At 37.5% G+C, this 23793-nt stretch overlaps 1 protein-coding gene across 4 annotated transcripts in view; it reads left to right on the top strand.

Annotated features, from left to right (window-relative positions):
• LOC126738262 (protein lingerer) overlaps positions 1-23793 on the top strand; it is a 66490-nt gene that overhangs the window by 31449 nt on the left and 11248 nt on the right. For 3 of the 4 annotated variants that reach the window (XM_050443504.1, XM_050443501.1, XM_050443502.1), the window contains exons 13-17: positions 652-892; positions 6882-7124; positions 7413-7567; positions 15371-15676; positions 23392-23697. In XM_050443504.1, coding sequence (XP_050299461.1) covers positions 652-892; positions 6882-7124; positions 7413-7567; positions 15371-15676; positions 23392-23697 — 1251 coding nt within the window. The remainder of the gene's footprint in view (positions 1-651; positions 893-6881; positions 7125-7412; positions 7568-15370; positions 15677-23391; positions 23698-23793) is intronic. The other variant, XM_050443503.1, reaches the window with a different exon arrangement.

Here is a 23793-nt window from a genome sequence, read left to right as displayed (position 1 = left end):
AAGGGGGCCCAAGTCACTTCTCTATGGGACACCTGAGTGTAAAGTCATTACCTCAGAGTACTTCCCATCAACTAATACCCTCTGCGTCCTGTTACTTAGAAAAGATTGAATCATAGATTGGGCATTAAACCGAAAACCAATATAAACCAAAATACTCAACAAAACATCATGATTTAACAAGTCAAAAGCTCGTGAATAGTCTAGAAGTACCAGAAGATGATTGAATGAAAGAAAATTTTAAATGAACGTATTTCGTCTACACTAAATTCCAGAATATTCATATGACACAAAAACGTATAATGCAATTAGCACTTTTAATGCATCGGAGGTTGAATTCACAAGTCTGCCTCCTATTTATTTTAGAAAAAAGTTACTCCGAATAATGATTAAATTTATTCAAGTTTATTTGTGATACTTTTCTGCTTTTTATACTACATTCACTTAAATCTAATATTACTATTTGCATAGTTGCCTCTCACTTTATCCAGTGGTTAAGTAGAGTAACTTTAAGGTAACTGTAAGGCCTTTTTGATTCACCTCTAGTATTATCTTTGAATATTAAGAAAGTCAGTGGCGTATTCGCATTTGCTATTAAAATTTCACATTGAACACACGCCTTATAGGGCCTAATAATAAATAAATTTGAATTAGACCACGGCAAGTTCCTACGTCAACCCGTCCGCGACGAGTTACCAACAGGTGGCCAGTTCGGGTTACGCGAGCCAAAACTCGGCGCCGACGCAGAGCGCGAACGCGGCGTACGCCGGCGCCGCGACGCAGGCCGCCGCCTATCAGAACGCGAACTCGTACCAACCGACCGCTCAGCAACAGCAGCAGCAGCAGAGTTACGCCTCGTCCGCCCAAGGACCGACTTCTTATGGTGCTAATACTGGTGAGTACTATTTATGTGTGTTTTTTTATTCTATTATTATTACTAAATTGCAAATTTATCATGATATTAAATTGAAAAAATCATCCGTTTTCTTAAGGAAACATCGACGTACAATTATTGCAGTATAAACTAACACGCCATATCTCCTTAGAGTAGACATATCTTAGAACATTGAATGCATTAGAATAAATATTGGCTTTTTTTAATTGAGTGCACTGTCTACACACGGGTAGAGAGGATATTTTAATGATAAACATGCATAGTTTTCAACGTTGCCAGTGGTTACTCAATTGTAACAAAAAAATTAAACTATTGTTATTATAAGGCAAGAGAAAGAGTAAAATTAATTTAATAAACAAAACTGCTTCTTTAAATCGAAAAATTTCGAGATAGAACGGCAACGTTGTCAATTTCGACTGAAGATCGACCGAGCCTCTCTCAAGGGTATTTGGCAACTGCGCTCGTTGCTATTGGTATTAAAGGGATATTAGTGCATTTTTTTATAAATAATAAAATTAAAAACCTATATTACTATAAAAGATCACAAAATATTTGTGAAATATCTGTTATATAGAGCATATTATTTACCAAAATTAAGTTTTTTCGCTTCTTTTTTTTTTTTGGAAAATAGTAGAGGAAAGTTGCCTATTATCGGATACTTTTTTCTTTTAATTAACAAAAAATACCTACATACCACATAAATTAATTACATGTTAAAAACGGTTAGGATGATATACCTATGTTCTTTCACTATGTGACACGAAATAGCTCTAACTGGCTCTAACTTTCACAAAAGTTAAAAAAAAAACATAACAGTGCATAAATTATTATTTTGAAATTGGCTTCCTTATATCGGACAGTAGGTGTTCCTAATATCGCATATATCCGACATTCGGAACTTAAACGTCTAAAATAAAAACCATAGGTATTTGTTTAGATTTTTATTAATATTAAATTGAAAATACGTTCAAAAACTTTATGAAAAACCTTAAAGCACATCCCACAAATAAACCATAGATTTTTGTCAGTTTTTGCACATTCTTCATGGCACCAAAGAAAGCATTGATTGCATCTGATCCACTTTTCCCCTGCTCTGTCCTCTGAATAAAAATTATTGCAATACAGACACTCGGCGTCTTCGGCATCTCTGTCCATATCATCATCACTGTCTACTAACTGCAACTCAGTATCAGTGTCATCATTACTGGATGAGGTGAGAGGTTTTTTAGCTTTTCCCTTCCCTTTACCATTTTTTTTTGGTTTAGCTTTTGTGCTTCTGTTTTGACCCTTAAGGGCAGTGTTAATCGAAACTGTTTTTAATTTTCTTTTGTTTAAAGCTTCTTCCAGTTCTGATTTGTAAGGCGATCCAGTTATAAACGCAGTAGTGCCACGTCTTCCTCGCTTATTCGTAGATCCGGACGTGTACGAGCAACTAGGCATAGGGCTGAAGTCCAGCGCAACGATATATTATTTTCACGATTTCACCTGCCAAACACTGTCTGCTGCACAAAAATGCTGGTGTTTTGACGGGTGACCATTCTAATATATCGTTGCACTGGACTTTATCTGTCGGTTTTACCAACTTTCTGTATGTAGAAGGAGTGGTCAAGCTGTTAATTAATGGTTTTGTGGGGATAGCATCAGGTGTTTTAATCCTGTCCCTCATAGAAGATAAGAGGTATTTCATCTTCGCTTTCTATTTCCTCCGATTCTGGCCTGTTCTCATCAAGTTGTTGGGGTCGGGGCGGAGTTCTTTCACGTTGGGAATGAATAGCAAAATCATCGTTTCGGAATACATGCCTGTTGAGCGGAAAAATTCCACATTTTCTAAAACCATTTACGGCCACTTCAACGCTTGCAGCACGTAGGTATGCTCTCCCTAGCAGCTCAGCGACCTGATAGTGAGTTACCACCCTTCCTGGGTTATTTTTGAGCCATGACTCAATCTCCAATGTATAATATGTTTTAAATGGAGACATAAAAGCTACGTCTAGGGGTTGTATCTTATGTGTCGAATGAGGAGGTAGACATAAAATATGCACATAGTTTTCCCTTGCTAAATCAATTAAAGGGATGTTGCGCGTATGAGGGTAGTGCCCGTCTAATTTTAAAACCACTGGATCGCCCTTTGCTGGTTTAACATGCTTTATAAAATGTGTTAACCAAGTTGTAAACAGATCATGCTGAATCCAACCGGAAGGATGACATCTGGCGATCGTTCCTGGCGGTGCTCCATTTAGAAGTTCAGGCTTTATATTTTTTCTAGGAAATACTAGCATAGGTAGCACATATATTCCGGTAGCGCTCATAGAAGTCACTACAGTAACAAGAACTCCCCTTTCGGATGTCGTCAAGGTCCCAACTTGCCTTTTACCTCGTAAGATGAGAACCCTTGAATGTTTGTGTTCAAAAACGGACGTCGAAAACGACTTTTTCAACATTTTCAAAGTGCTCTCATTCCCTTAGTTCTGCTCGGATCCAGTTATAACCCGGTGTTTTCGTAATCTAGGTGACCCAAATAAGACGCTGGTATACTTAGTTTGATTTCGAAAAAAATCAATTTTTGGTGAAAAAATTCGATACGGGGGGGTATACCCGAAAAATGAAAAATTCCAAACTTTGAAGGTCGATATCTCGGCTTCTATGGGAGCTATCGGGAAAATTCCAACGGTTTTGTCTTAGTTTCGTCGTTTTGAATCCAACGAGACCATCCGCAAGGTCGTAGCTCTTCTAATAGCCGAGATATGGCATTTTTGATGCCCATTTTTGGCCTCAAAAACGGACGTCGAAAACGACTTTTTCACGATTTTCAAAGTGCTCTCATTCCCTTAGTTTTGCTCGGATCCAGTTATAACCCGGTGTTTTCGTAATCTAGGTGACCCAAATAAGACGCTGGTATACTTAGTTTGATTTCGAAAAAAATCAATTTTTGGTGAAAAAATTCGATACGGGGGGGTATACCCGAAAAATGAAAAAACCCAAACTTTGAAGGTCGATATCTCGGCTTCTATGGGAGCTATCGGAAAAATTCCAACGGTTTTGTCTTAGTTTCGTCATTCTAAATCCAACGAGACCATCCGCAAAGTCGTAGCTCTTCTAATAGCTGAGATATGGCATTTTTGATGCCCATTTTTGGCCTCAAAAACGGACGTTGAAAACGACTTTTTCAACATTTTCAAAGTGCTCTCATTCCCTTAGTTCTGCTCGGATCCAGTTATAACCCGGTGTTTTCGTAATCTAGGTGACCCAAATAAGACGCTGGTATACTTAGTTTGATTTCGAAAAAAATCAATTTTTGGTGAAAAAATTCGATACGGGGGGGTATACCCGAAAAATGAAAAAACCCAAACTTTGAAGGTCGATATCTCAGCTTCTATGGGAGCTATCGGGAAAATTCCAACGGTTTTGTCTTAGTTTCGTCGTTTTGAATCCAACGAGACCATCCGCAAGGTCGTAGCTCTTCTAATAGCTGAGATATGGCATTTTTGATGCCCATTTTTGGCCTCAAAAACGGACGTCGAAAACGACTTTTTTAACATTTTCAAAGTGCTCTCATTCCCTTAGTTCTGCTCGGATCCTGTTATAACCCGGTGTTTTCGTAATCTAGGTGACCCAAATAGGACGCTGGTATACTTAGTTTGATTTCGAAAAAAATCAATTTTTGGTGAAAAAATTCGATACGGGGGGGTATACCCGAAAAATGAAAAATTCCAAACTTTGAAGGTCGATATCTCGGCTTCTATGGGAGCTATCGGTAAAATTCCAACGGTTTTGTCTTAGTTTCGTCATTCTAAATCCAACGAGACCATCCGCAAAGTCGATACAGGGGGGGTATACCCGAAAAATGAAAAATTCCAAATTTTGAAGGTCGTATCTCGAGTAAACCCTTTTATGCGAGCTGCCGATACACCCTGTGGCTTACTAAAACTGAGTTCAGGATGTCTCTTTAAAAACCCTTTTTGCCACTTTTTTTCCTGCACTTGATTTCGTCATAGAAAAAGGGTGTTGTAGCCCGTTCTGGATAGCTAGCTGAAGCGCTAGCCTTCTAATATCGGAAGCTCTTAGTACATAAAACCGTTTTTCCATATCTAAACAATATGTAACTAACAGATTTTCAATTTCGTTGGTTAGCGCAGGTCTTCTTCCTAATTTCGTAGCTGTTAATACTTCTATTGGCTTGTCTGATTTTACGTAATCAACAAGGGTACTTCTTGGAACTTTATATATTTTTGACGCTTTTAAATACCCCAATTTTTTGCTTGTAACAGCATTAACCGCAAGCTCCATGGCTCTTGCATCCAATGTTTTACGACCTTTCTCTTGTTTTCCGTTCATCTAAAAAAAAAAACAAAAAACCTTTTTAATTAAGGTTAAAAGCATAATAATATGGTATATGAAACTTGAGTTGATTAATTTAAAAGCAACTCCAGAAAACTGGTTTCAAATATCGGATACTATACGATATTATACATTAAAAGGTATCATCTGCAATCTACTTAATGATTTAGATCACTTCGGAAATTAAAAAAACTGGCATTTTACGTGCGCTCCTACCTGCAACACGGGAACAAGTCCTCGAAAAAATGGACGCAGTACCGACTCAATCAATCACGATCTCACCTGTCGCCTGAGCTGTCAATATCAGCCAATCAGAGAAATGATGGACCGTCAACAGAAAGCATGTATAATTAAACCAGGAGAGTGATGCGTTACAGTAGTAATGTGTCATTGACCGTGTGAATTTAAAGAAATATGAATAAAAGAAGTTGACTGAAATTATTAATGTAATTATTGAAATTAATGAAATGTCAATGGAGCGTTAGTGAACATAAGGACTAAAAAAAATAAAACGCTACAGGGTCGTTAAAAATCTATATATCGGCGATCAATTGAAATATACAGGGACACACATAAAGTTGTAAAGAATGATAGTTATATATACATATTTTTTTAAATGGAATATTTTTACTTATTTTGATTGTTGATTCAATGTTTAAAATTTTTATTAACATTATTAGGTTTTATAGGACCAAATCAATGTTTACTTCCGCCAGCGTTAACGGGCATAGAAATAACCATAGAAATTGTATTAATCTTTCTCGCCAGCGTTAACTCGACAACGAGAAAGATATGTAATCCTCAGTTAACTAATGATCATACAATTTTCTCCCACTAGCCACTACCTGGCCTCTAGTCTTCTTATGAATGCTGCTGATTCTTCGGGTTTTGTGAGCTCCCGTTTTGTTTTTGGTGTCACTAACTGCGGGTTCGCCGTACGTGGAATATCTGTCACGGCGGCACCTTCCCGTTGAATTTGGTTGGTCCCAAATAGTGAATTCAAATGACTGTTCAATTGTCGGTGTCACTGGTAGACCGGATTTGTGTAGTTGGACGTTTATGGAGTCTGAACAGATGCAAATCAATTTCTTCCGCTTTTCCTCACGCTTCTTCTGTCTTTGATTCTTGTTCAGTTTTCTCCTGGCCATAGATTCCTGTTATCCACTGCTATCTTCTCGAATGTATTTCTTGATGTTACCCTGCTCAGTTCAGGCAAACAATACACCCTGGTAAGCTGGATTTTTTGCTCGAAGGACCAATGTTGTCTTGCACCTTGATTGATTTGTTGCTAGTACGTCACTGGCAGCATGGTGACGAGTACTGCGGGTTGTCTTATTGTTGATGGCGTGGTTTTGCAGGATGTTAAATGAGACACAACGTGATCGTTAATGCTAATTTTATTAATTTCACCTAGCGTATTTATAGTAAATACAATAGTCGATTCATCACTTTTAATTTACAATCGGTGACTTGGTTTTAGTAATAAATGTAGGTCAGGCGTAATAATGCAATAATGCTGACTGGAAGGTTCATTGATATTAATTTAGGTATTTTATATACTATGCGAAACAATATGTACAATATAAGATTTTAATAAAATTAAAAGTAATGGCGGTTAGACAATGTGTTATTAACCAAATCATCAAATCAGGTTTAACGAACAATTCGAGCTACTCGTCGAGCAGCCAATACAGCAGTTACAATTCAAGTGGTGGTGCCGGTAAATTGGGCAGCAAAGAGAATTCATACGACAACAGCGTATCGAGTGCGACGGTGGTCAGCGGTACCTCCAGTACGACGTCGAATAATGCGGCGGCCGTTTCTAGTGCGGGTGGCGCCCTCTCATCTCTCAGTCAGTCTACCATTAGTAGCAGTAAGTCTACGGCCACTCTTGGTAAGTTTGATGATCTCTCTTGATTATTGGGGAGTTTTCAATGAAGTTGATTGATTGATCTTTTAACTAATATGATGATTCGATGACGAGACTGAGCCACAAACAGCAAATTTCTCCCCCTTCTAGTTAAACAAAGAGTTTTTCTTTAGTTTAGCAAATGGGCGGAAAATTAAGCGGTTTGAACGGCCAAGATGACCTATGGCATCCTGATTTACAAACCCCTTTACAAAAAAAAAATGTTTTAAATTTATTGATGCAATATTGAAAACAAAATCATTCGTTTCGTAGCGAAAAATACGACAAGTGTGATGTCGAACATCCCTCCGGGGGTGGCGGCCCCCGTGATGAGCACCCCGTATATTATGGGACAGATGCCCTATTTCCAGCAACCCGTTTATTCCTACGAAGATGTGCAAATGTTGCAGCAACGGTTGCCCCACATGGTGAGTTTTATTATTTATTTTATTTTGCTTTTTGTGGGTGTATCACGGGAAAGTCGTTTCATAACGTCAGTTCTTCAGGCGTTTGCACCCATAGATCTTTAAGGTGTGCAGGTGCCAATGACTGATTAACAAATAGCATACAGTATCTGTCTTGTTTATGTGCACCAAAAGGTATATGTTTAGGTTAAGAGTCTGGATTTAAAAGCATAAAAAGTTGCAAGAAAAAAGACTGTTAGATTCTAGGGAGCAAATGTGGAAAGGTGCATAGAAAAGCAATTTAAAGTTCACTTTAAACAAAATTGAATTGTGGTCTGAAATTTCTGTGAAGGAAATAAAAAAATTATTTAAATACCGGGAAGAAATTTCAAATGGCTTGAAATGCCTGGAATAAAATTGAAAATTGTTCCACTTCTTAGGAAGAAATAAAAATCTCATTTAAATTCTAGGAAAAAAATTAAAATGGCCTGAAATGTCTGGAAAATGCATTATAAAATGACTTCAAATCTCTGGAATAAATAAGAAATTATTTTAATTTTCAGAAATAAATATGAAATGCCTGGAATTTAGTTGAAATATCCTTGACATTTTGCGTTAAATGTGCACTTACCCTGTTTGACCGGTACAGTTTTGAGCGAACTGAATAATTACCAAAACAAGCCTACATCATTTAGCACCTTTCCATTGTCCAACGCTTATCTGGTTTATGCAGTAAATTTATATACAAAATTTGGTTACGAAAGTGCACTAAACGTAAAAATGTACTTTGGCAGTAAACCGACGATATATTTCAATACAGTGGAAGAAATAAGAAATTAATGTAATATACCTGGACGTAATTAAAATTAGTCTGGAATTTTGGAAAAATGCATGAAATGAGTCCAAATCTCTGGAGAAAATTAAAAATTAATTTAAATACATGGAGGAGATTTCAAATGGTCTGAAATACCTGGAAAAAAAGCGTAAAATGATTCTAAACTATAAGAAATTAATTTAAATTACAAGAAAATGGCTTGCAATACATTTTAGGCATGGCATTGTAGAATTGAAAATTACTCCAATTCATTGAAGGAAATAAAGAATTAATTTAAATGCCTGGAAGTTATTAATAGTAGCCTGAAAAAGGTTCTTAATGAATTCAAACCTCAATTTGAATACCCCTTACAGTACCGAGATAAAAAAAAATTGAGTTTGGGGTTTATATTTATTTTACGCCGATAAAGTTGGGTCAAAAGGTACGGAAAATTATTTTAAAAAATATTCGAAAGGGTTAAGGGAGGGATTTAGGGAGTAAACAATTGTGTGTCTAGGGAGCCAACATTAGAAAAGCACAATTGTGAAACAAAATTTATTACTTTGTATGGAATGAAATAAAACAGTTTTTATCTTTGGTTAAACAAAGAAAAACATTACATTTTAGGCATCGCATTCTGGACCGACTTTTGCACCCTTAACTGGGTTCTTCATTTCTTAATTCTTTGATCAGTGTTCCAAACCATCAAAGCGTTTGTCTGCACAGGGCAAACTGGAAGGCATTCTTCTCTTTTTTATTTCATTTCCTTCAACGCTAGTCTCTTTCTCTATATTTTCTTGGCATTCTGTTTCCTCCAATACACGCTTCTTAGTACCGGCAATCAGATATTCCCCAAGGTTAAGTCTAAATTCCAAAAGATCCATAATATCTTTGCTTTGAAGGTTTTGACTATAACAATCCCTTCGATACTCCATCCAGCTGTTTACTATTACTAAGTCGAATAAATGTAGGATGGGTTTAAGAGTCCATTTCAGGGTTCGAAAGAAAGATCGATAGTATTCCATCGCAAACTTCTACTACACCACCCATGTTTTCGTTGTATGGTTTAACAACAGCTGGGCATGCTATGCCTGAACGTTTTTTTCTGTTTTATTCCATCTTTGCACCTCAGTTTCCGGTCTTCCAAAAGTTGTGGATATCATTAAAACAGATTTATTATCTTTCCACTTTGTAATGCAAAGTTTATTATCGGTTCTAACAACTTCTTCTGACTCTCCCCTATTCATTAAACTGTCTTTTGTAAAATCAAACCCTTTCACTCTGTTGGACATAATTGTAGCAGTTGCATCTATATTCAAACTCGTCAATTTGTTCATCAAAGCAATAGTTGAAAAGTATCTGTCAAAATACAGGTAACTATTTTGAGGTAATGTTTCTGCTAGACGCAATATTATTGAGGGTCCCAAGCCTAAATCCCTATCTTTTAGTGGGGTAGTATTGCCCTGGTAGATTTCAAAATCCAATACCAGTCCGTCGGATGTCGTAAGAACGAAATTCTTCAGTCCCACTGTTCTTGGTTTATTTTTAACAAATTGTCGAACTGGATATCTTCCCAAAAAAGGAATCATTTGTTCGTCAATAATGTTCGTCATTTCAATGGCTTTACATCTATTGCGAACCAAATCAATTACCGGCTGTATTCTCCACAATCTATTCTTTTTTTATTCCTCTTCTGATACGCTAAGATTGTCAACGACATGTAAATTTACACGTATCATGTAAAACCTTTGTCGGGTCATGACCCCATCAATTAATGAGAACTTATATTTTCTGTTCCAATACATATGTATCCTTGGAAGATGAATACATCCCATCAAAAGCATTCATTCCGAAAAATTTCTTTATTTCTTGAGAGGTAAAGTTGTTGCATTTTGTTGCAAGAAATACGGGGAAATGAAATTTGCGGTTGACTCAAAAAAATCATTATCCAGATATTTAGCAAAATATTCGTTTGGACTGTTTACGATGGATGGAGTATAGTGTCCTCTTTTACAGGAAAATCCTTGCTTCTAAAGTTTCCATGCTTCCACTGGAGAGTCTGGAAATGTTTGAGGGGTAAATCATCTTCTGAATCTGAAGAGCTATCAGCTTCATTTGGTGCTACTATTGGGATCTTTTCGTGAATTTCAAACTCATCTTCTTCATCCTCAAACTTTAAATCCGACCCAACTTCGTCTAGAAGTTGGAACAATGCCTCCTCGTCATCCCTTAGATGGTCCAAATCAATAATTTCCTTACATCTTCCTGTAACAAAGAATTAATTGTTGCCAACTTAATTAAAACCAAACCACGTTAACTCCCGTGGCTCACAATTGTGTCAAACATACAAGACCATTCTTCGAATCAACAATTTTAAAGATATTTTCAATCTCTAAAAACAATACACTTAATTGAAGTTTATTATACCTATTTAATATTAAGCACTTCTTCTTTCCCCTAAATTCTATAAGTAAATAATGACTTACCTGCACGAGCCATTGTTGAAAATAATCTAAAACTTTTCAGGTTATGACAAGAATGCACTCATATGCAAAATAAACGATTTGCGCGTGCACACCTATAAAATGCACTATTCACAATCATGTCGCACGGTTCTCAACCCAGATTAAACATTTTTTGATCCTTATAACACTAGTAAATAAGGAAGTCACAATTGTGACATCGGGTAGCGTAAGGGATACCTGGAAAAAATGTTAAATTACTTTCAAAGTCTGAAATTGTTTTAAAAGTTGATCCAATTATCTGGAGAAAATAGAAATTTTATTAAAATTTCAGGGAAAAAAACGAAAATGGCTTGATATGCTTGAAAAATCCGTAAAATTGGAATTAAATCATTGGAAAAAATAAGAAATTAATTTAAATTCGAAGAATAAATTTAAAATCACTGCAACAGAAAAGAAATACCTGAACACAATTCAAAATAATCTGAATTACCTGAAAAATGCTCGAAATACTCACAAATATCTGGAGAAATAAAAAGATAACTTAATTAAAATTATTTAAAATGTCTGGAACAAACTGTCCCAAACTCCTTTTGTATCCAGTATATTAATTGCCTTTTTGTGTTATGCTTAAAAATACAAAACATGCAAAATATTTGTAATATTTAAGAAACAATGCTTAGAAATCCAGAATTTAACTCGGTGCACACTCCTATACATATACTGTAAAGCAATTTAAACAAATAATTAGTTGTTTATTACTTCCAATAAACTAGCAATTGTTCAAGTCCCTATTCAATTGCATACAGTGATAATAAACAACAAATTATAATTTCGAATTAACTCCTTAAGGGTTTCATTAGATGTACTGGAGGAACCATTTGCTTGACGTTTGCTCGATTGTTTTTCCTTATTTTTTTTTTGCAAATTTTAAGATAAAAGAATGACTGAAAACAATCGAGGAAATTGTCCGGTAGGCGATGCATATAACCCCTCTTCACTCGCTTAATAGCATTAAGATTTGAAACTAACCTAAATCCATTTTATCCTTTAGGCGTTATATTACAGTAAAATAAGTGCTAATTGTTACTAGACAAAGTCGAGGTTTTGGCACTAACCTTCAGGTCTCTATAGAGCAAATTTTTGCAAAACTTTGGGTTTGTACCAAGTAAATTATTCAAACAGGCTCTTTTTGCTTATTAGTTTTTGGTTTTAATCAATAATCCAAACCAATGACTAATTGTATCAATATTCAATTTAAAAAAAATAAATAAATGATTGCAAGTTTCTGAAGACATAGAAAAATACTTCCAGGCAGTTGAAAGGTTAATTTTCAACTTCCTGTAAAGAAAACAGGCTTTCTGTGCCAAAAAAAGACACAAGTTTTATATGACGATAGAGGAGTTAGACTTTGTCTAGCTAAGGAAAGGTACAGCACGTGTTGGTCGGCTCGGTTGCGCACTAAATTTGTTTACGCCGCTACCAAAGCAACGGTATCGATCTTGAAGACTTTTTTTTGGAATGATACTTACCCAAGCAACACACGATAGTTAAATACACGTTTATTTTTGGTTTACTATAAATATCGGATATAATGTCCGTGAAGAATTTAATAATAGTATATAATAATTAATAATTTAGTTAAATAGATTGAGGAATTTATTATTCTGTTTATGGTTTATTCACGTTTAACAAGAAGGTTTATTACATTTTTTAAAAGTTCATATATTGTATACTATTTAGAGACGTTTACAAAATGCGTTTAAGGGAATGAGCTTCTAAACATTTCCTATTTTTTTCTAGATTCCTCTGTACTATTGTACTATAAGATATATACGTGTATGACAAGTATATCGTATGCTACACAGTGGCATATACAGTAGTGGAAAAAAGTAGAGCAACATTTGAAAATACTTAATTTTTTCAAACAGTGAATGTAAACCAGAAGTAAAATTAATTCCAGTAATTATTATTACACAAGCAATTCAGTATTATAAGAAAAAAAAACATGTTTCCTTGTCCTTAGTATTTTTGTATTAAAAAATTATTTTTTAGGTGGAAAAAAGTAAAGGAACATTTTTTAAAATTCGTTTTTATTTCATTTCTAATAAATAAAAAAAATACATAAGTTAATATTTTGTAAAGTAACCGTTATTCTTAATTACATCTTCACAACGTTTTGGCATAGATCTTATTAGCTTAGAAATAATCCCTGGATCCATATTCACCCACGCTTCAAACAATTCTTGCTAATTTTTATAAGATTTTCCTCTGATTTTGGAATCTAAAATGTCCCACAGATTCTCAATTGGATTGAGATCGGGGGATTGTGAAGGCCATTCCATTACATTAATGTTTTCCTTTCTGAACCAAGCTTTTACGAACCGAGAAGAATGATTGAGATCGTTGTCCTGTTGAAATAAATGTCTTAAAAACTTAGTAGTATCATCAGCATATGGAATCATTTGGCTCTCTAATATGTCCCTATATTGAAACCGGTCCATTATACCTTCTATTTTATACAGGGGGCCCATACCATAATCCGAAAAGCATCCCCAAACCATTACTGCAACACCACCATGTTTCACTGTTGGACAGGTATACTTGGGGTTGAGTCTTTCATTGACAGGGCGTCTAACATACACAATTCCATCACTTTTAAACAAACAAAGCTTAGATTCATCGCTCCAGATTATCTTTTTCCAATCATGCTCTAAACGGGAACGTCTATTTTTTTTTGACAGCAGCGGTTTTTTGGCAGGTCTTTTGGCAAATAACTTGGCGTCTAATAGTCTATTTCTCACCGTCCTCAAGTCACGTTTACTCCAAGCTCTTCGGATATGCGGTGCTTTATCTTATTGGATCCCAGAAAAGGCTCATTTTTAGCAATTTTGATAATTTGTTTATCGGTATATGGAGTGGTTTTTCTACGTCTCCCTCACTTTTTCTTAACAGATAAATCGCTATTCATATGAAACTGCTTAATTATACGAGACACGATAGATCTATGTAACCTAAATGTCTTTGCAATAGCAATCTGCTTTTGACCACTTTTGTATAAATCAACAATTCTATTTTTAATATCGACAGATAAATGTTTACCGCGAGATCATCATCTAGTATTTTATTTTAGCAACTTATTAAATGTTGCTCTACATTTTTCCACTACTGTAGGTGATTTCGGAGTCATTTTACCCGGTAAGGGATGATGAAAAACAATGTTTTTGCAGAAAACATTTCTGCAATATTTACTTTAATAACATTGTTTATTTAAATTCGATATAATTTTATATTTAAATGTTTAGTATAAAAACAGCGTTATTAGATTGAATGATATGGACGAAAAACAGTGATTTTTCAGAAGAATTTTATTAAATATTTGATGTGTAGTAATCGAGTTTAAAAACTAGATACGTACATCACGCGTCAATTTTTTTAAATGTCGAAATTTTCTCCCTTTTTTAACAGAATGGTATATTATGATAAAGTCCAGTGCAACGATATATTAAAATGGTCACCCGTCAAAACAGCAGTATTTTACTTCTCAAACAATGTAAATAGATGGTGGATGACATTGTTTGGCAGGTGGAATGCTGGTGTTTTAACGGGTGACCATTCTAATATATCGTTGCACTGGACTTTATACGTATATCCTACAGTTTAATAAATATATCTTGACTGTATATGGTTGATAAATATACCAAAACCAAAAGTTTACTAAAAACTCGTTGAATAAATATATATTTAACGGTAATATGTGATGTGTTGCTTGGGTACGTTTAAATGAAATGCTGAAATTTCTTGCGACCTTTTCGTTTAATTGTGAGCTCAATTTTCAAGGCTCATAATCTTTGCTTTGAGTCTTAAAAATTCGCTTCAGGTGTAAAATTTCTTCCTCTTATTGTTACAAAAAAAAGTTTGAAATTACGTTAAAATTGAAAATTTGAATTAACGGACACCGAGCAGGTTTTCAACATTTAACCTTGATTAGACCTTGTAAAGATCAACACAAAATTTAAAGAAATGTCATGAACAGAAGTTCCCATTAGAAAAGACCTTAACTTTCATCGTCATAAAAAACTTGAACCATGGTCAATAGAGTAAATCGGCTCGATTTTCTCTATTGACCTCGCCTATTTGGGTTTATATGAATAAATGGTACGATTTTACTGTAGTATTTGCTTCCACATGTTTAGCTAGCCGCACCCTTAATGTTACCGAGGACCACAACCTCAAATAATATAGTCTGAACTTAACTTATCTGTAGCATGTCCAAAGACGTTAATTGTTCGCTTTTTTTTTGAATAACATCTTAAAAAGAAATATAGGGTTGCTTTTGTTAGGTGGATGTTGGTTGATTAGATTAATGGCTTGCTCTGGTAAAGCAAGGCAAAGACTTTTATATTTGCTACGTCATAGTTTTATACGGCAACAGAAGGTCTCCTCCTACCTTTCCAGAGCATAACGTAAACAAACAAACAAAAAAAAACCAAAAATTAACGAGTGAAAACGTGGTAATATGTACTCCTGTATGTGTTGTGTGCCCTGTAGCCCTCTTACTACGACATGGGTTATCAGACGCCGACGACGTTGGCGACGGTGCGGGGCGACCCGACCGTGGCCGCCGCCCTGGGCGGTTATCCGGCCACGGCCGCCGACGGGCGGTTCCAGACGGGCGGCAGGGCGACCGACGGCACCACCTCCCCGGTACCGAACGCCGCCTCGCAGCAACAGCAGCAGCAACAGCCGCAACAGATCTTGGCGACGCCCGGCGCCGCTCAGCCCTACTTCTTTACCGCCTTTAATGCTTTAGGGGCGCCGCCCAATTATCCGCAGTTCGGAGCCATGTACACCACGGTAAGTTAATTTATTATCGACTATATTAAATGTATTTGTTTCTAAGTAAAATATATTTTTTTTGGGTATTACGTCACTATTTCAGTAAATATCAATTTAGGAAATATTATTTCAAACGAAATATAGATAGGTGCCAAAACTTTGAGGTCTTCAACCTGAAAGTTTTGGCACCATTAATGTCGCCATTTTACATTCATTTTTTGGTATATTGCACTCTATCTTTAAATAGTTATAGATCTGACAGTAAAACTGTAAACTTCAGAAATCTTTAAGCGTATTAATAAAGACTTACTTAAATAATTTTTGGGAAATCACACAATTCGATACTTAGAACATTGAAAGGATAGAATTAGCATTGCCGTGGAACAATGGGCAGTTTATATGCTTCCTACATCACTGATGCAATCAGCCAAAGCAAATAGCCCTACATAAAATAGAGAAAATGGAGACTTCCAGATTCAGAAAAATGCTAGAAGTAATCTACCAGGGACTAGATGTATCGGTTACTATCTATACAAATAGCGCCAATGATTTGGCAAACCAGAACGTGAGCACTCAATCCCGAAAACACCGACAAAAGGAGACAACGGCTCTGATAATAGGCATCCATAACAGAGAGTATGGCGAAGTACTAAGGGAAATTAAAGGAGGGTTAAAAAATAGAAAGGAGGCAAAAATTATTCACAATGTTCGACAAGGAAAAAATGGAGACCTGATAATAGTTACAGACAAAGATGAAGAAGCCGTTGTAGGTTTTGTAGTCACCAGACGAGAGATCCTATACTCTTAAACACCAAAATAATACACTTGTTAACGGGTAACAATACTTTATTGTACCAATCGTACAAGAAAACAGCTACATAGCTTAGACACGTGGAAGTCAACGACTTTTACAACCAGTCTCTGTCACGACTCAGGTGCAACCTAATTCGCCATAATGGATCGAATCCATCCTGACAATTGACAGCCTCCACTCCACTCTCGGAGTGAGTGAGAGGGCGATACAAGTCCCCACACACTCCCCTCCTAGTGTGAACGTTACAATTCAACAAAGTCACAAACATTATATAATATGCAAAGATTAATAAAATTATGCATTAGCAACATTAGAATAACACAAAGTTACAAACACTATAATATGCAAAGATTAATAAAATTATATATTTGAAAATCTCACTTGCTTTTTACGAGCGTAAGTTTTTAAAACCTTTTCAACCATTGGTACTGGCAAATCGCCAGGACCGTCCAAGTCGTGGGTTCCAGCCAAACTGGATGAGGTGACTGGCGAATTGCCAGCACCATTCGAGTCCTGGGTTCCAGCTAGACTCGAAGGGGTGGTTAAAGGAGGGTCGCTATCAAGTGTATCAGCTATCAAGTCTTCAGACATGAGATATGCCGGCTTAAGTAGCTCAACCGAGACGCTTTTCGTTTTCCCGTTGATATCGATATCAAACACCCTATCGGACAGTCTTTTAACAACCTTGTAAGGTCCGGAATAGGTTCGTTCGAGTGCCTTCGCAACAACATTGCGTAAGAAAATATGGGAGCATTCGTATAAATTTTTAAAAACAAACGCGCGCCTCTTGTGGTGATGTGTGACTGGAACAGGCCTGACGAGTCGCATAAACTCACGAAACTCCTCAACGAATGTGCGAGGATCAGGAGTAAAATCCCCTTCAAGAAAGAATTCGCCAGGCATGCGAAGTGTCGTGCCAAACAAGAATTCGGCAGGCGATGCCTCGGTGTCAGCACGAACATGAGAGCGCAACCCTAAAAGAACCGTGGATAAGGTCCGCGTCCAATTCTTGTCATTGTGACACTTCAAAGCGGCTTTAAGGCAACGATGCCAACGCTCGATCATTCCGTTTGCCGCAGGGTGGTAAGCAGTCGTATGGATGTGTTGAGTGCCAATAAGGCTAAGTAAGGCTTTAAATAAGGTGGCTTCAAACTCAAGACCCTGGTCAGAGGTAATAACTTTGGGAGACCCATAACGAGAGACCCATGTATCATAAAAGGCCCGCGAAACAGTTTGGGCAGATTTATCCGGGATTGGAATGGCCTCTACCCAACGGGAGAACCGATCAATCATTGTCAAAATATAATGGAAGCCGTTGCTTGGAGGCAGAGGGCCCACCAGATCGATATGTACGTGGTCGAAACGACCATCAGGGGTTACAAAATGTTCAGGAATAAATTTGACATGCCTAGAAACCTTGGCATGCTGGCAATCTAAGCAGGTTTTGCACCATAGTGCAACATCACGGTGCAGACCGGGCCAAATGTACTTCATGCGAATTTGCCTGTCAGTTGATTTGGTTCCACAATGGGCAGCGTTATGTATACGATCAAAGATCACGCGCCGTAATGGCAAAGGGATAAAGGGGCGAATGGAGTCGCCAGAGACATCACAATATAAAGATGTCTTGTCAGGACCAAAGTCGAAGGTTTTAAAACAGAAGTCTTTATGGGGTGTCTTAATAAGCTCTGCCAGTTCTTCATCTTTGCTCTGCAAATCAGAAATTTGTTTTAGAGAGATGTCTATGGGTAGAGAGAGAGACTCAATACGTGACAAACAGTCAGCCACCACATTATCTGAACCTTTAATGTATTCAATGCACGTAGTAAATTGGGAAATGTATGAAAGTTGGCGAGATTGCCGGGGAGAAGCTTTGTCTGGACGCTGAAGAAAAGCGTAGATCAAGGGCTTATGGTCGGTCACAACCTTGAACTCCTGACCTTCAAGATAATGCTCAAAGTATTTAATTGCCTCGTAAATGGCTAGCAATTCTCTATCGTAAGGACTGTATCGAGTCTGCCGAGGGGACAATTTCTGAGAATAGAATGCCAAAGGCTCCCAGGACTGCTTCGTCCCATCAATCGGTTCAGACAGTTGTTCGAGGGAAGCACCAATCGCAATGTCAGAGGCGTCGGATACCACACGGAGTTCCGCACCAGCGCGGGGATGGACTAGTAAGACTGCACTAGCCAGCTCCTGTTTAACTTTTTCAAAAGCTCGTTCAGACTGATCCGTCCAGATGATAGGACTTTGATCATTTTTACGCGAGTCCTTGAAATATGCATTTAAAGGAGCTTGAGAGGAGGCCGCGGTAGGAATATTGCGATGGTAAAAATTTACCATGCCTAAGAAGCGGCGAAGCTGAGAGACCGTAGAAGGCTTGGGGAAACTTAAAATGGCTTCAACCTTAGTAGGAATAGGAGATATACCACGATGGTTAATGCGATAACCCAGAAAATCAATTTCATTAACGGCAAGAACACATTTGGCGGGATTTAAGCGAAGACCAAATTCTCTAAGTCTTTCGAAGACTGCTCGTAAATGAGTGTGATGGTCTTCAATGGTTTTGGAGAATACCAAAATATCGTCCTGATAAGCAAAGGTAAAATCAAGATTGCTCAAGGCTTGGTTGAGATATCTCTGAAAGGTCTGGCTAGCATTACGCAAGCCGAAAGTCATGAACATGAATTCGAACAAACCGAAGGGAGTTATTACAGCAGTCTTTTCGATGTCCTCAGGATGAACTGGAATCTGCTGATAAGCACGAATAAGATCAAGCTTGCTGAAGATTTTTTTACCATGTAATTCACTGGAGCAGTCATATAAATGGGGAATGGGATATTTATCCGGTTTGGTAACAGCATTCAACGGTCTATAGTCACCACACACCCGCCACTCGGTGTCACCCTTTTTGACCATATGAATGGGACTTGCCCAAGAGCTAGAAGAGGGTCTACACCTACCAGTGTTTATCCAATGCTGGAACTCCATTTTTGCATACTTAAGCTTATCAGGCGGTAGCCGACGAGCCCGAGCTGACAAGGGAGGTCCTGAGGTAACTATATGATGGAAAACTCTAGGAATTTTTGGAGGAATATTGCAGGAGCTGCCTGTAATTTCTGGGAATTCTGAAAGAATTTTTTTGCACTCACTATCTATCAGCACACAATGTATGGAGTGTACAGGAGCCTCTTTGACAATTCCTTTAGAGCATAGCTCAGTTGAAGTGTCTATTAAACATTTCCTGCGTAGATCAACCGCCAAATTATACTGAAAAAGTAAATCGGCGCCAATAATGGCATATGGAACCTCCGCGATACAAAAGTTCCAGGATATATCGCGCCGCAGCCCCAAATTCAGAGTACGAAGCGCCTCACCATAAGTATTTATGAAGCTATTATTAGCGGCATAAAGTTTTAGCCGAGCCGGTCTGTCGCGAAACCTAGGATCGACTGGCACTAGCGAAATGTCCGCACCGGTATCGACAAGATAAATTTGACCTGTCGTCCTGTCACGGATATGAAGACGTCGAGAAGGTCCAATCACACCTTTACCTGCCGCCTCCAAACAGGAAGGTGTAGAACTTAGTTTTTTGGCTTAGCTGAAAATTCCGCGAACATTTTACACCACTCTTTGCACGAAAGAGCGTTATTCGGGTATTTCTGATGCGCATAACATAACTCGGATTTTGCAGAATTACTCCTGCGACCCTGATTGGACCCAGACCGTGACCGACCGCGACTGCGTAAGCGTTTAAATTCCATTTGCATTTGCTTAACTGATTCCATCATGGTGTCAAATTTAGCCTCGAGCTTTTGAAATTCAGAGCGGTCTACTGGCAATGATGGCTCGGGTTTTTTAAACACCCCGAAAGCTTGGGGAAATTCAGCGTTCGAACCCGGTTGACACGAAATTTTGTCGGCGATAGTGGCTAAAGTTTCAAGGTCCTTGTCTGATACAATCGTTAGAATGTCGCGCTGTTGTTGCGAAAGACAATCGAGAAAGATTGTTTTAAGAACTTGATCCGAGAGGTTACTTTCATTCAAATCACGAAGTTGACTCAATACTATAGAAGGTTTGCAATTAACATCGACACGACCCTTTAATAACTTTTTTAAACTGTCCTCCTTAGATAAGGAAAAACGTGAAACAAGCTTGGCTTTTGCTTGTTCGAACGCATCACCCGGAAGCGGACTCGATTTAATAATTGAGCTGATACATTTGAAGGCTTCCGCATCGTCAATAGCCATAACTAAATAATCGAATTTTGTAGAATCTACAGTTATATTGGCACGGCGGAAAGCGGCATCGACCTGAAAAAGCCAGCACTGAATGTCAGAAGTTATAATTTTGGGAATTTTAGGCGAGACAGCGTCGATGCGGCCTTCATTACGGCCATTACCGGCAATAACGTTAGCCAGGGCGTCCCTGACATCACGTAGTTGAGCATTAGTTTGATCTAATTGCACTTGTAGCTCTTCAGCCGACATTATGGCAACAAAATGAATAATATATGTGAAATAAATGAATAAAAAAATAAAAAAGTATGATCTAATTTTAAATTAAAAATAGTTTCCAACACAATATTTAATACAGTAAAAACAGTGACGATAATTAATCAAAAGGGATGATTATCACACATCCATAATAAAAAACTAAATTTAAACGTTTGTACCTTTACGCACTGCACTGAAGTATCATGAAGTATCAAATCAGCTGATCCCTCAATCACAAGTTTGAAGTTTGAAATCAGCTGATCTTGCTGTCAGACGGCGAGATGCAAGAGTCAAGTGGCGAAACGTCGCGCTCCAAAGTACAGCAACCAGCCAAACATCCGGCAACCGGTAAACAGCACCCGTACGAACACTACCAACAAGTGCGGCCAATAGTCGAACTGCAAAAAGCCGGCTGCACACAGCACAATTTCAACCGACAGCAACTGCGTGCCAGAATTCTGCCTAGCAATACGAACAATCACAAAGCCGGACGCACACGATGGCAGATGGGAAAAATTGGCGGTAAGGATACTGAAGACGGCACAATTTTTCAATAAAATTCATTAACAACACAACTGAGCGATCACATCACCGTTCCAGGGTAAAATTACCAAATAGCGTACTAGTTCACTGCTAAATTACAGCACACGCACAACCGTTACTATATGAACGTCGGGGTCACCACTGTAGGTTTTGTAGTCACCAGACGAGAGATCCTATACTCTTAAACACCAAAATAATACACTTGTTAACGGGTAACAATACTTTATTGTACCAATCGTACAAGAAAACAGCTACATAGCTTAGACACGTGGAAGTCAACGACTTTTACAACCAGTCTCTGTCACGACTCAGGTGCAACCTAATTCGCCATAATGGATCGAATCCATCCTGACAATTGACAGCCTCCACTCCACTCTCGGAGTGAGTGAGAGGGCGATACAAGTCCCCACACCGTAAAAGCGCTAAGGACATCTATCAAGGAAACTACAAAATTCGAAAATGTGAAGATCAAACAAAGTATAATGAAAGAAAACACGGTCTTCCATATCCGTGGTATGGACAACTTCACCACTAAAGAGGAAATATTAGAGGCGATCGAGGAAGTCACTGGAACTTTATCGGAGGGAGACTATAAAATGAGCACTCTAAGACCAAACAAACGCTCGAGTTACACAGGCTGTAACACTAGTGCTAGAAAAACAATTCGCTTAGAAACTATGTATATCATAAAAAGTGGGCACTTATTTTGACAGGCGTAAAACAATACTGTTCCTCTTTAATAAAATATGATAAGATAGTCTATAAAGAAGTCAGTATTCAAAGTTAAATGAAGTTGATATATAGCTGAAAATTTCCTCTTTTGAAAATGCGTGTAAACTTGACAGCAGAGAATCGATGAATATGTTTGTAAACAAAACACCCCCCTTGCCTCTGAGCATATGTTGAACTCAAACAAGGTGGTTGTTTACTAATTCTAGCCTTTCAATGTTCTAAGATTCGATAATATTATTTACTTAAATGATGTAACTTTCAAAAAACCTAAGCAAGTCTGGTTGACAGATATTATCTAAGCACCGATTAAACTAAAGAATAATGCATTTAGCAAATATAGGAAAACTCGTATGAAAGGGCAATGGGAGAAATATGATGTCTTGAATGTACAATTTATAATTGTGGAAAAGATTTTCGGGCATTATGGAAGAAACTAAAAAATTGTAATATTTGCAATAAAAAAAATTAAAAATTCTATTCCTGGTGCATTTAATATCCTGATTTTATAAATCGACACTTTTTTACAATTTACTGCTAATCAGAAACCATTGGATCAACTACTATATAATAAAATTAGAACCTTAAAGGCTATGATACACGCGCAGATTTATTGTTGTTAAAAGACAGAAAAATTAGAAAGAAATGTTAATTAAAGTGAATGTAACAAAGGAAAATTAGATTGGAATAAAGTGGTTTAATTTTTGATAGTAAAACAAATACTATAAACATAAGATCCAAATTATTTGGACGTTCACAAATTAAATGTGAACGAACGAAACTAAATTTGTTTTTATTTATCCTTAGCTCCTGGGTATAAAAAAAATCTATTGTACCCCAAGTAAATGGTTCATTATATTAAAGAATTGTTGGAAAACAATAGGTAATCACAAATATAGGTATAATAGGGTTAACAAAAGGTATCGTTAAAGATTTAAGTTGATATTTTTTCATAATGCGTGGGTAATACTATTTTTCTTTTCAATAATCGAGCGTATGAGATTTACTGAATTAGTGATGTAATATCCAATAGAATAGGTACCTATAATTATATTTGTATTCTCACTTAACATATTAACATAATAACTTATACTAACATATAAGATATCAATAGACCATATGACGATTTTTGACATTTAATTCCTGTTTAGCAACTGCCGGCCGTGACGAACGCGCACGGTTCGAGCGCGAACAGTCAATACGGTCCGAAACCGGGAACGTACGGGTCGGCGGCCGGTTACGGCGGCTACGACGCGTTGGGACAGTCGGCGGCTGCGCAGGACTACGCGAAGGGCGGCTACTCGGCGGCGGCGGCAGCAGCTGCGGCCGCGGCCGCTCAACAGGCCGCCGCCCAAAAGGGCGGCCAAGGGAACTCGACCACCGCCGGATCGGTCGTGGGCAACGATCTCACCGCCGCGATGTACGGCAAATCGCATGCCGCACTAGGGAAAGTCAATGTGAGTCAGAGTTTATTACAGAATCACTTATTTCACAAACCAGATAAATCCCATGAACGTAGTTCTGAAAAAAGCAAAAAAAAAATGCTGCGTAGC

This window comes from Anthonomus grandis, chromosome 7 (assembly GCF_022605725.1).
Source record: "Anthonomus grandis grandis chromosome 7, icAntGran1.3, whole genome shotgun sequence".
NCBI lineage: Eukaryota > Metazoa > Arthropoda > Insecta > Coleoptera > Curculionidae > Anthonomus > Anthonomus grandis.
Note: the sequence above shows the minus strand (reverse complement) of the source record. Positions and strands in the feature narration are given on the sequence as shown.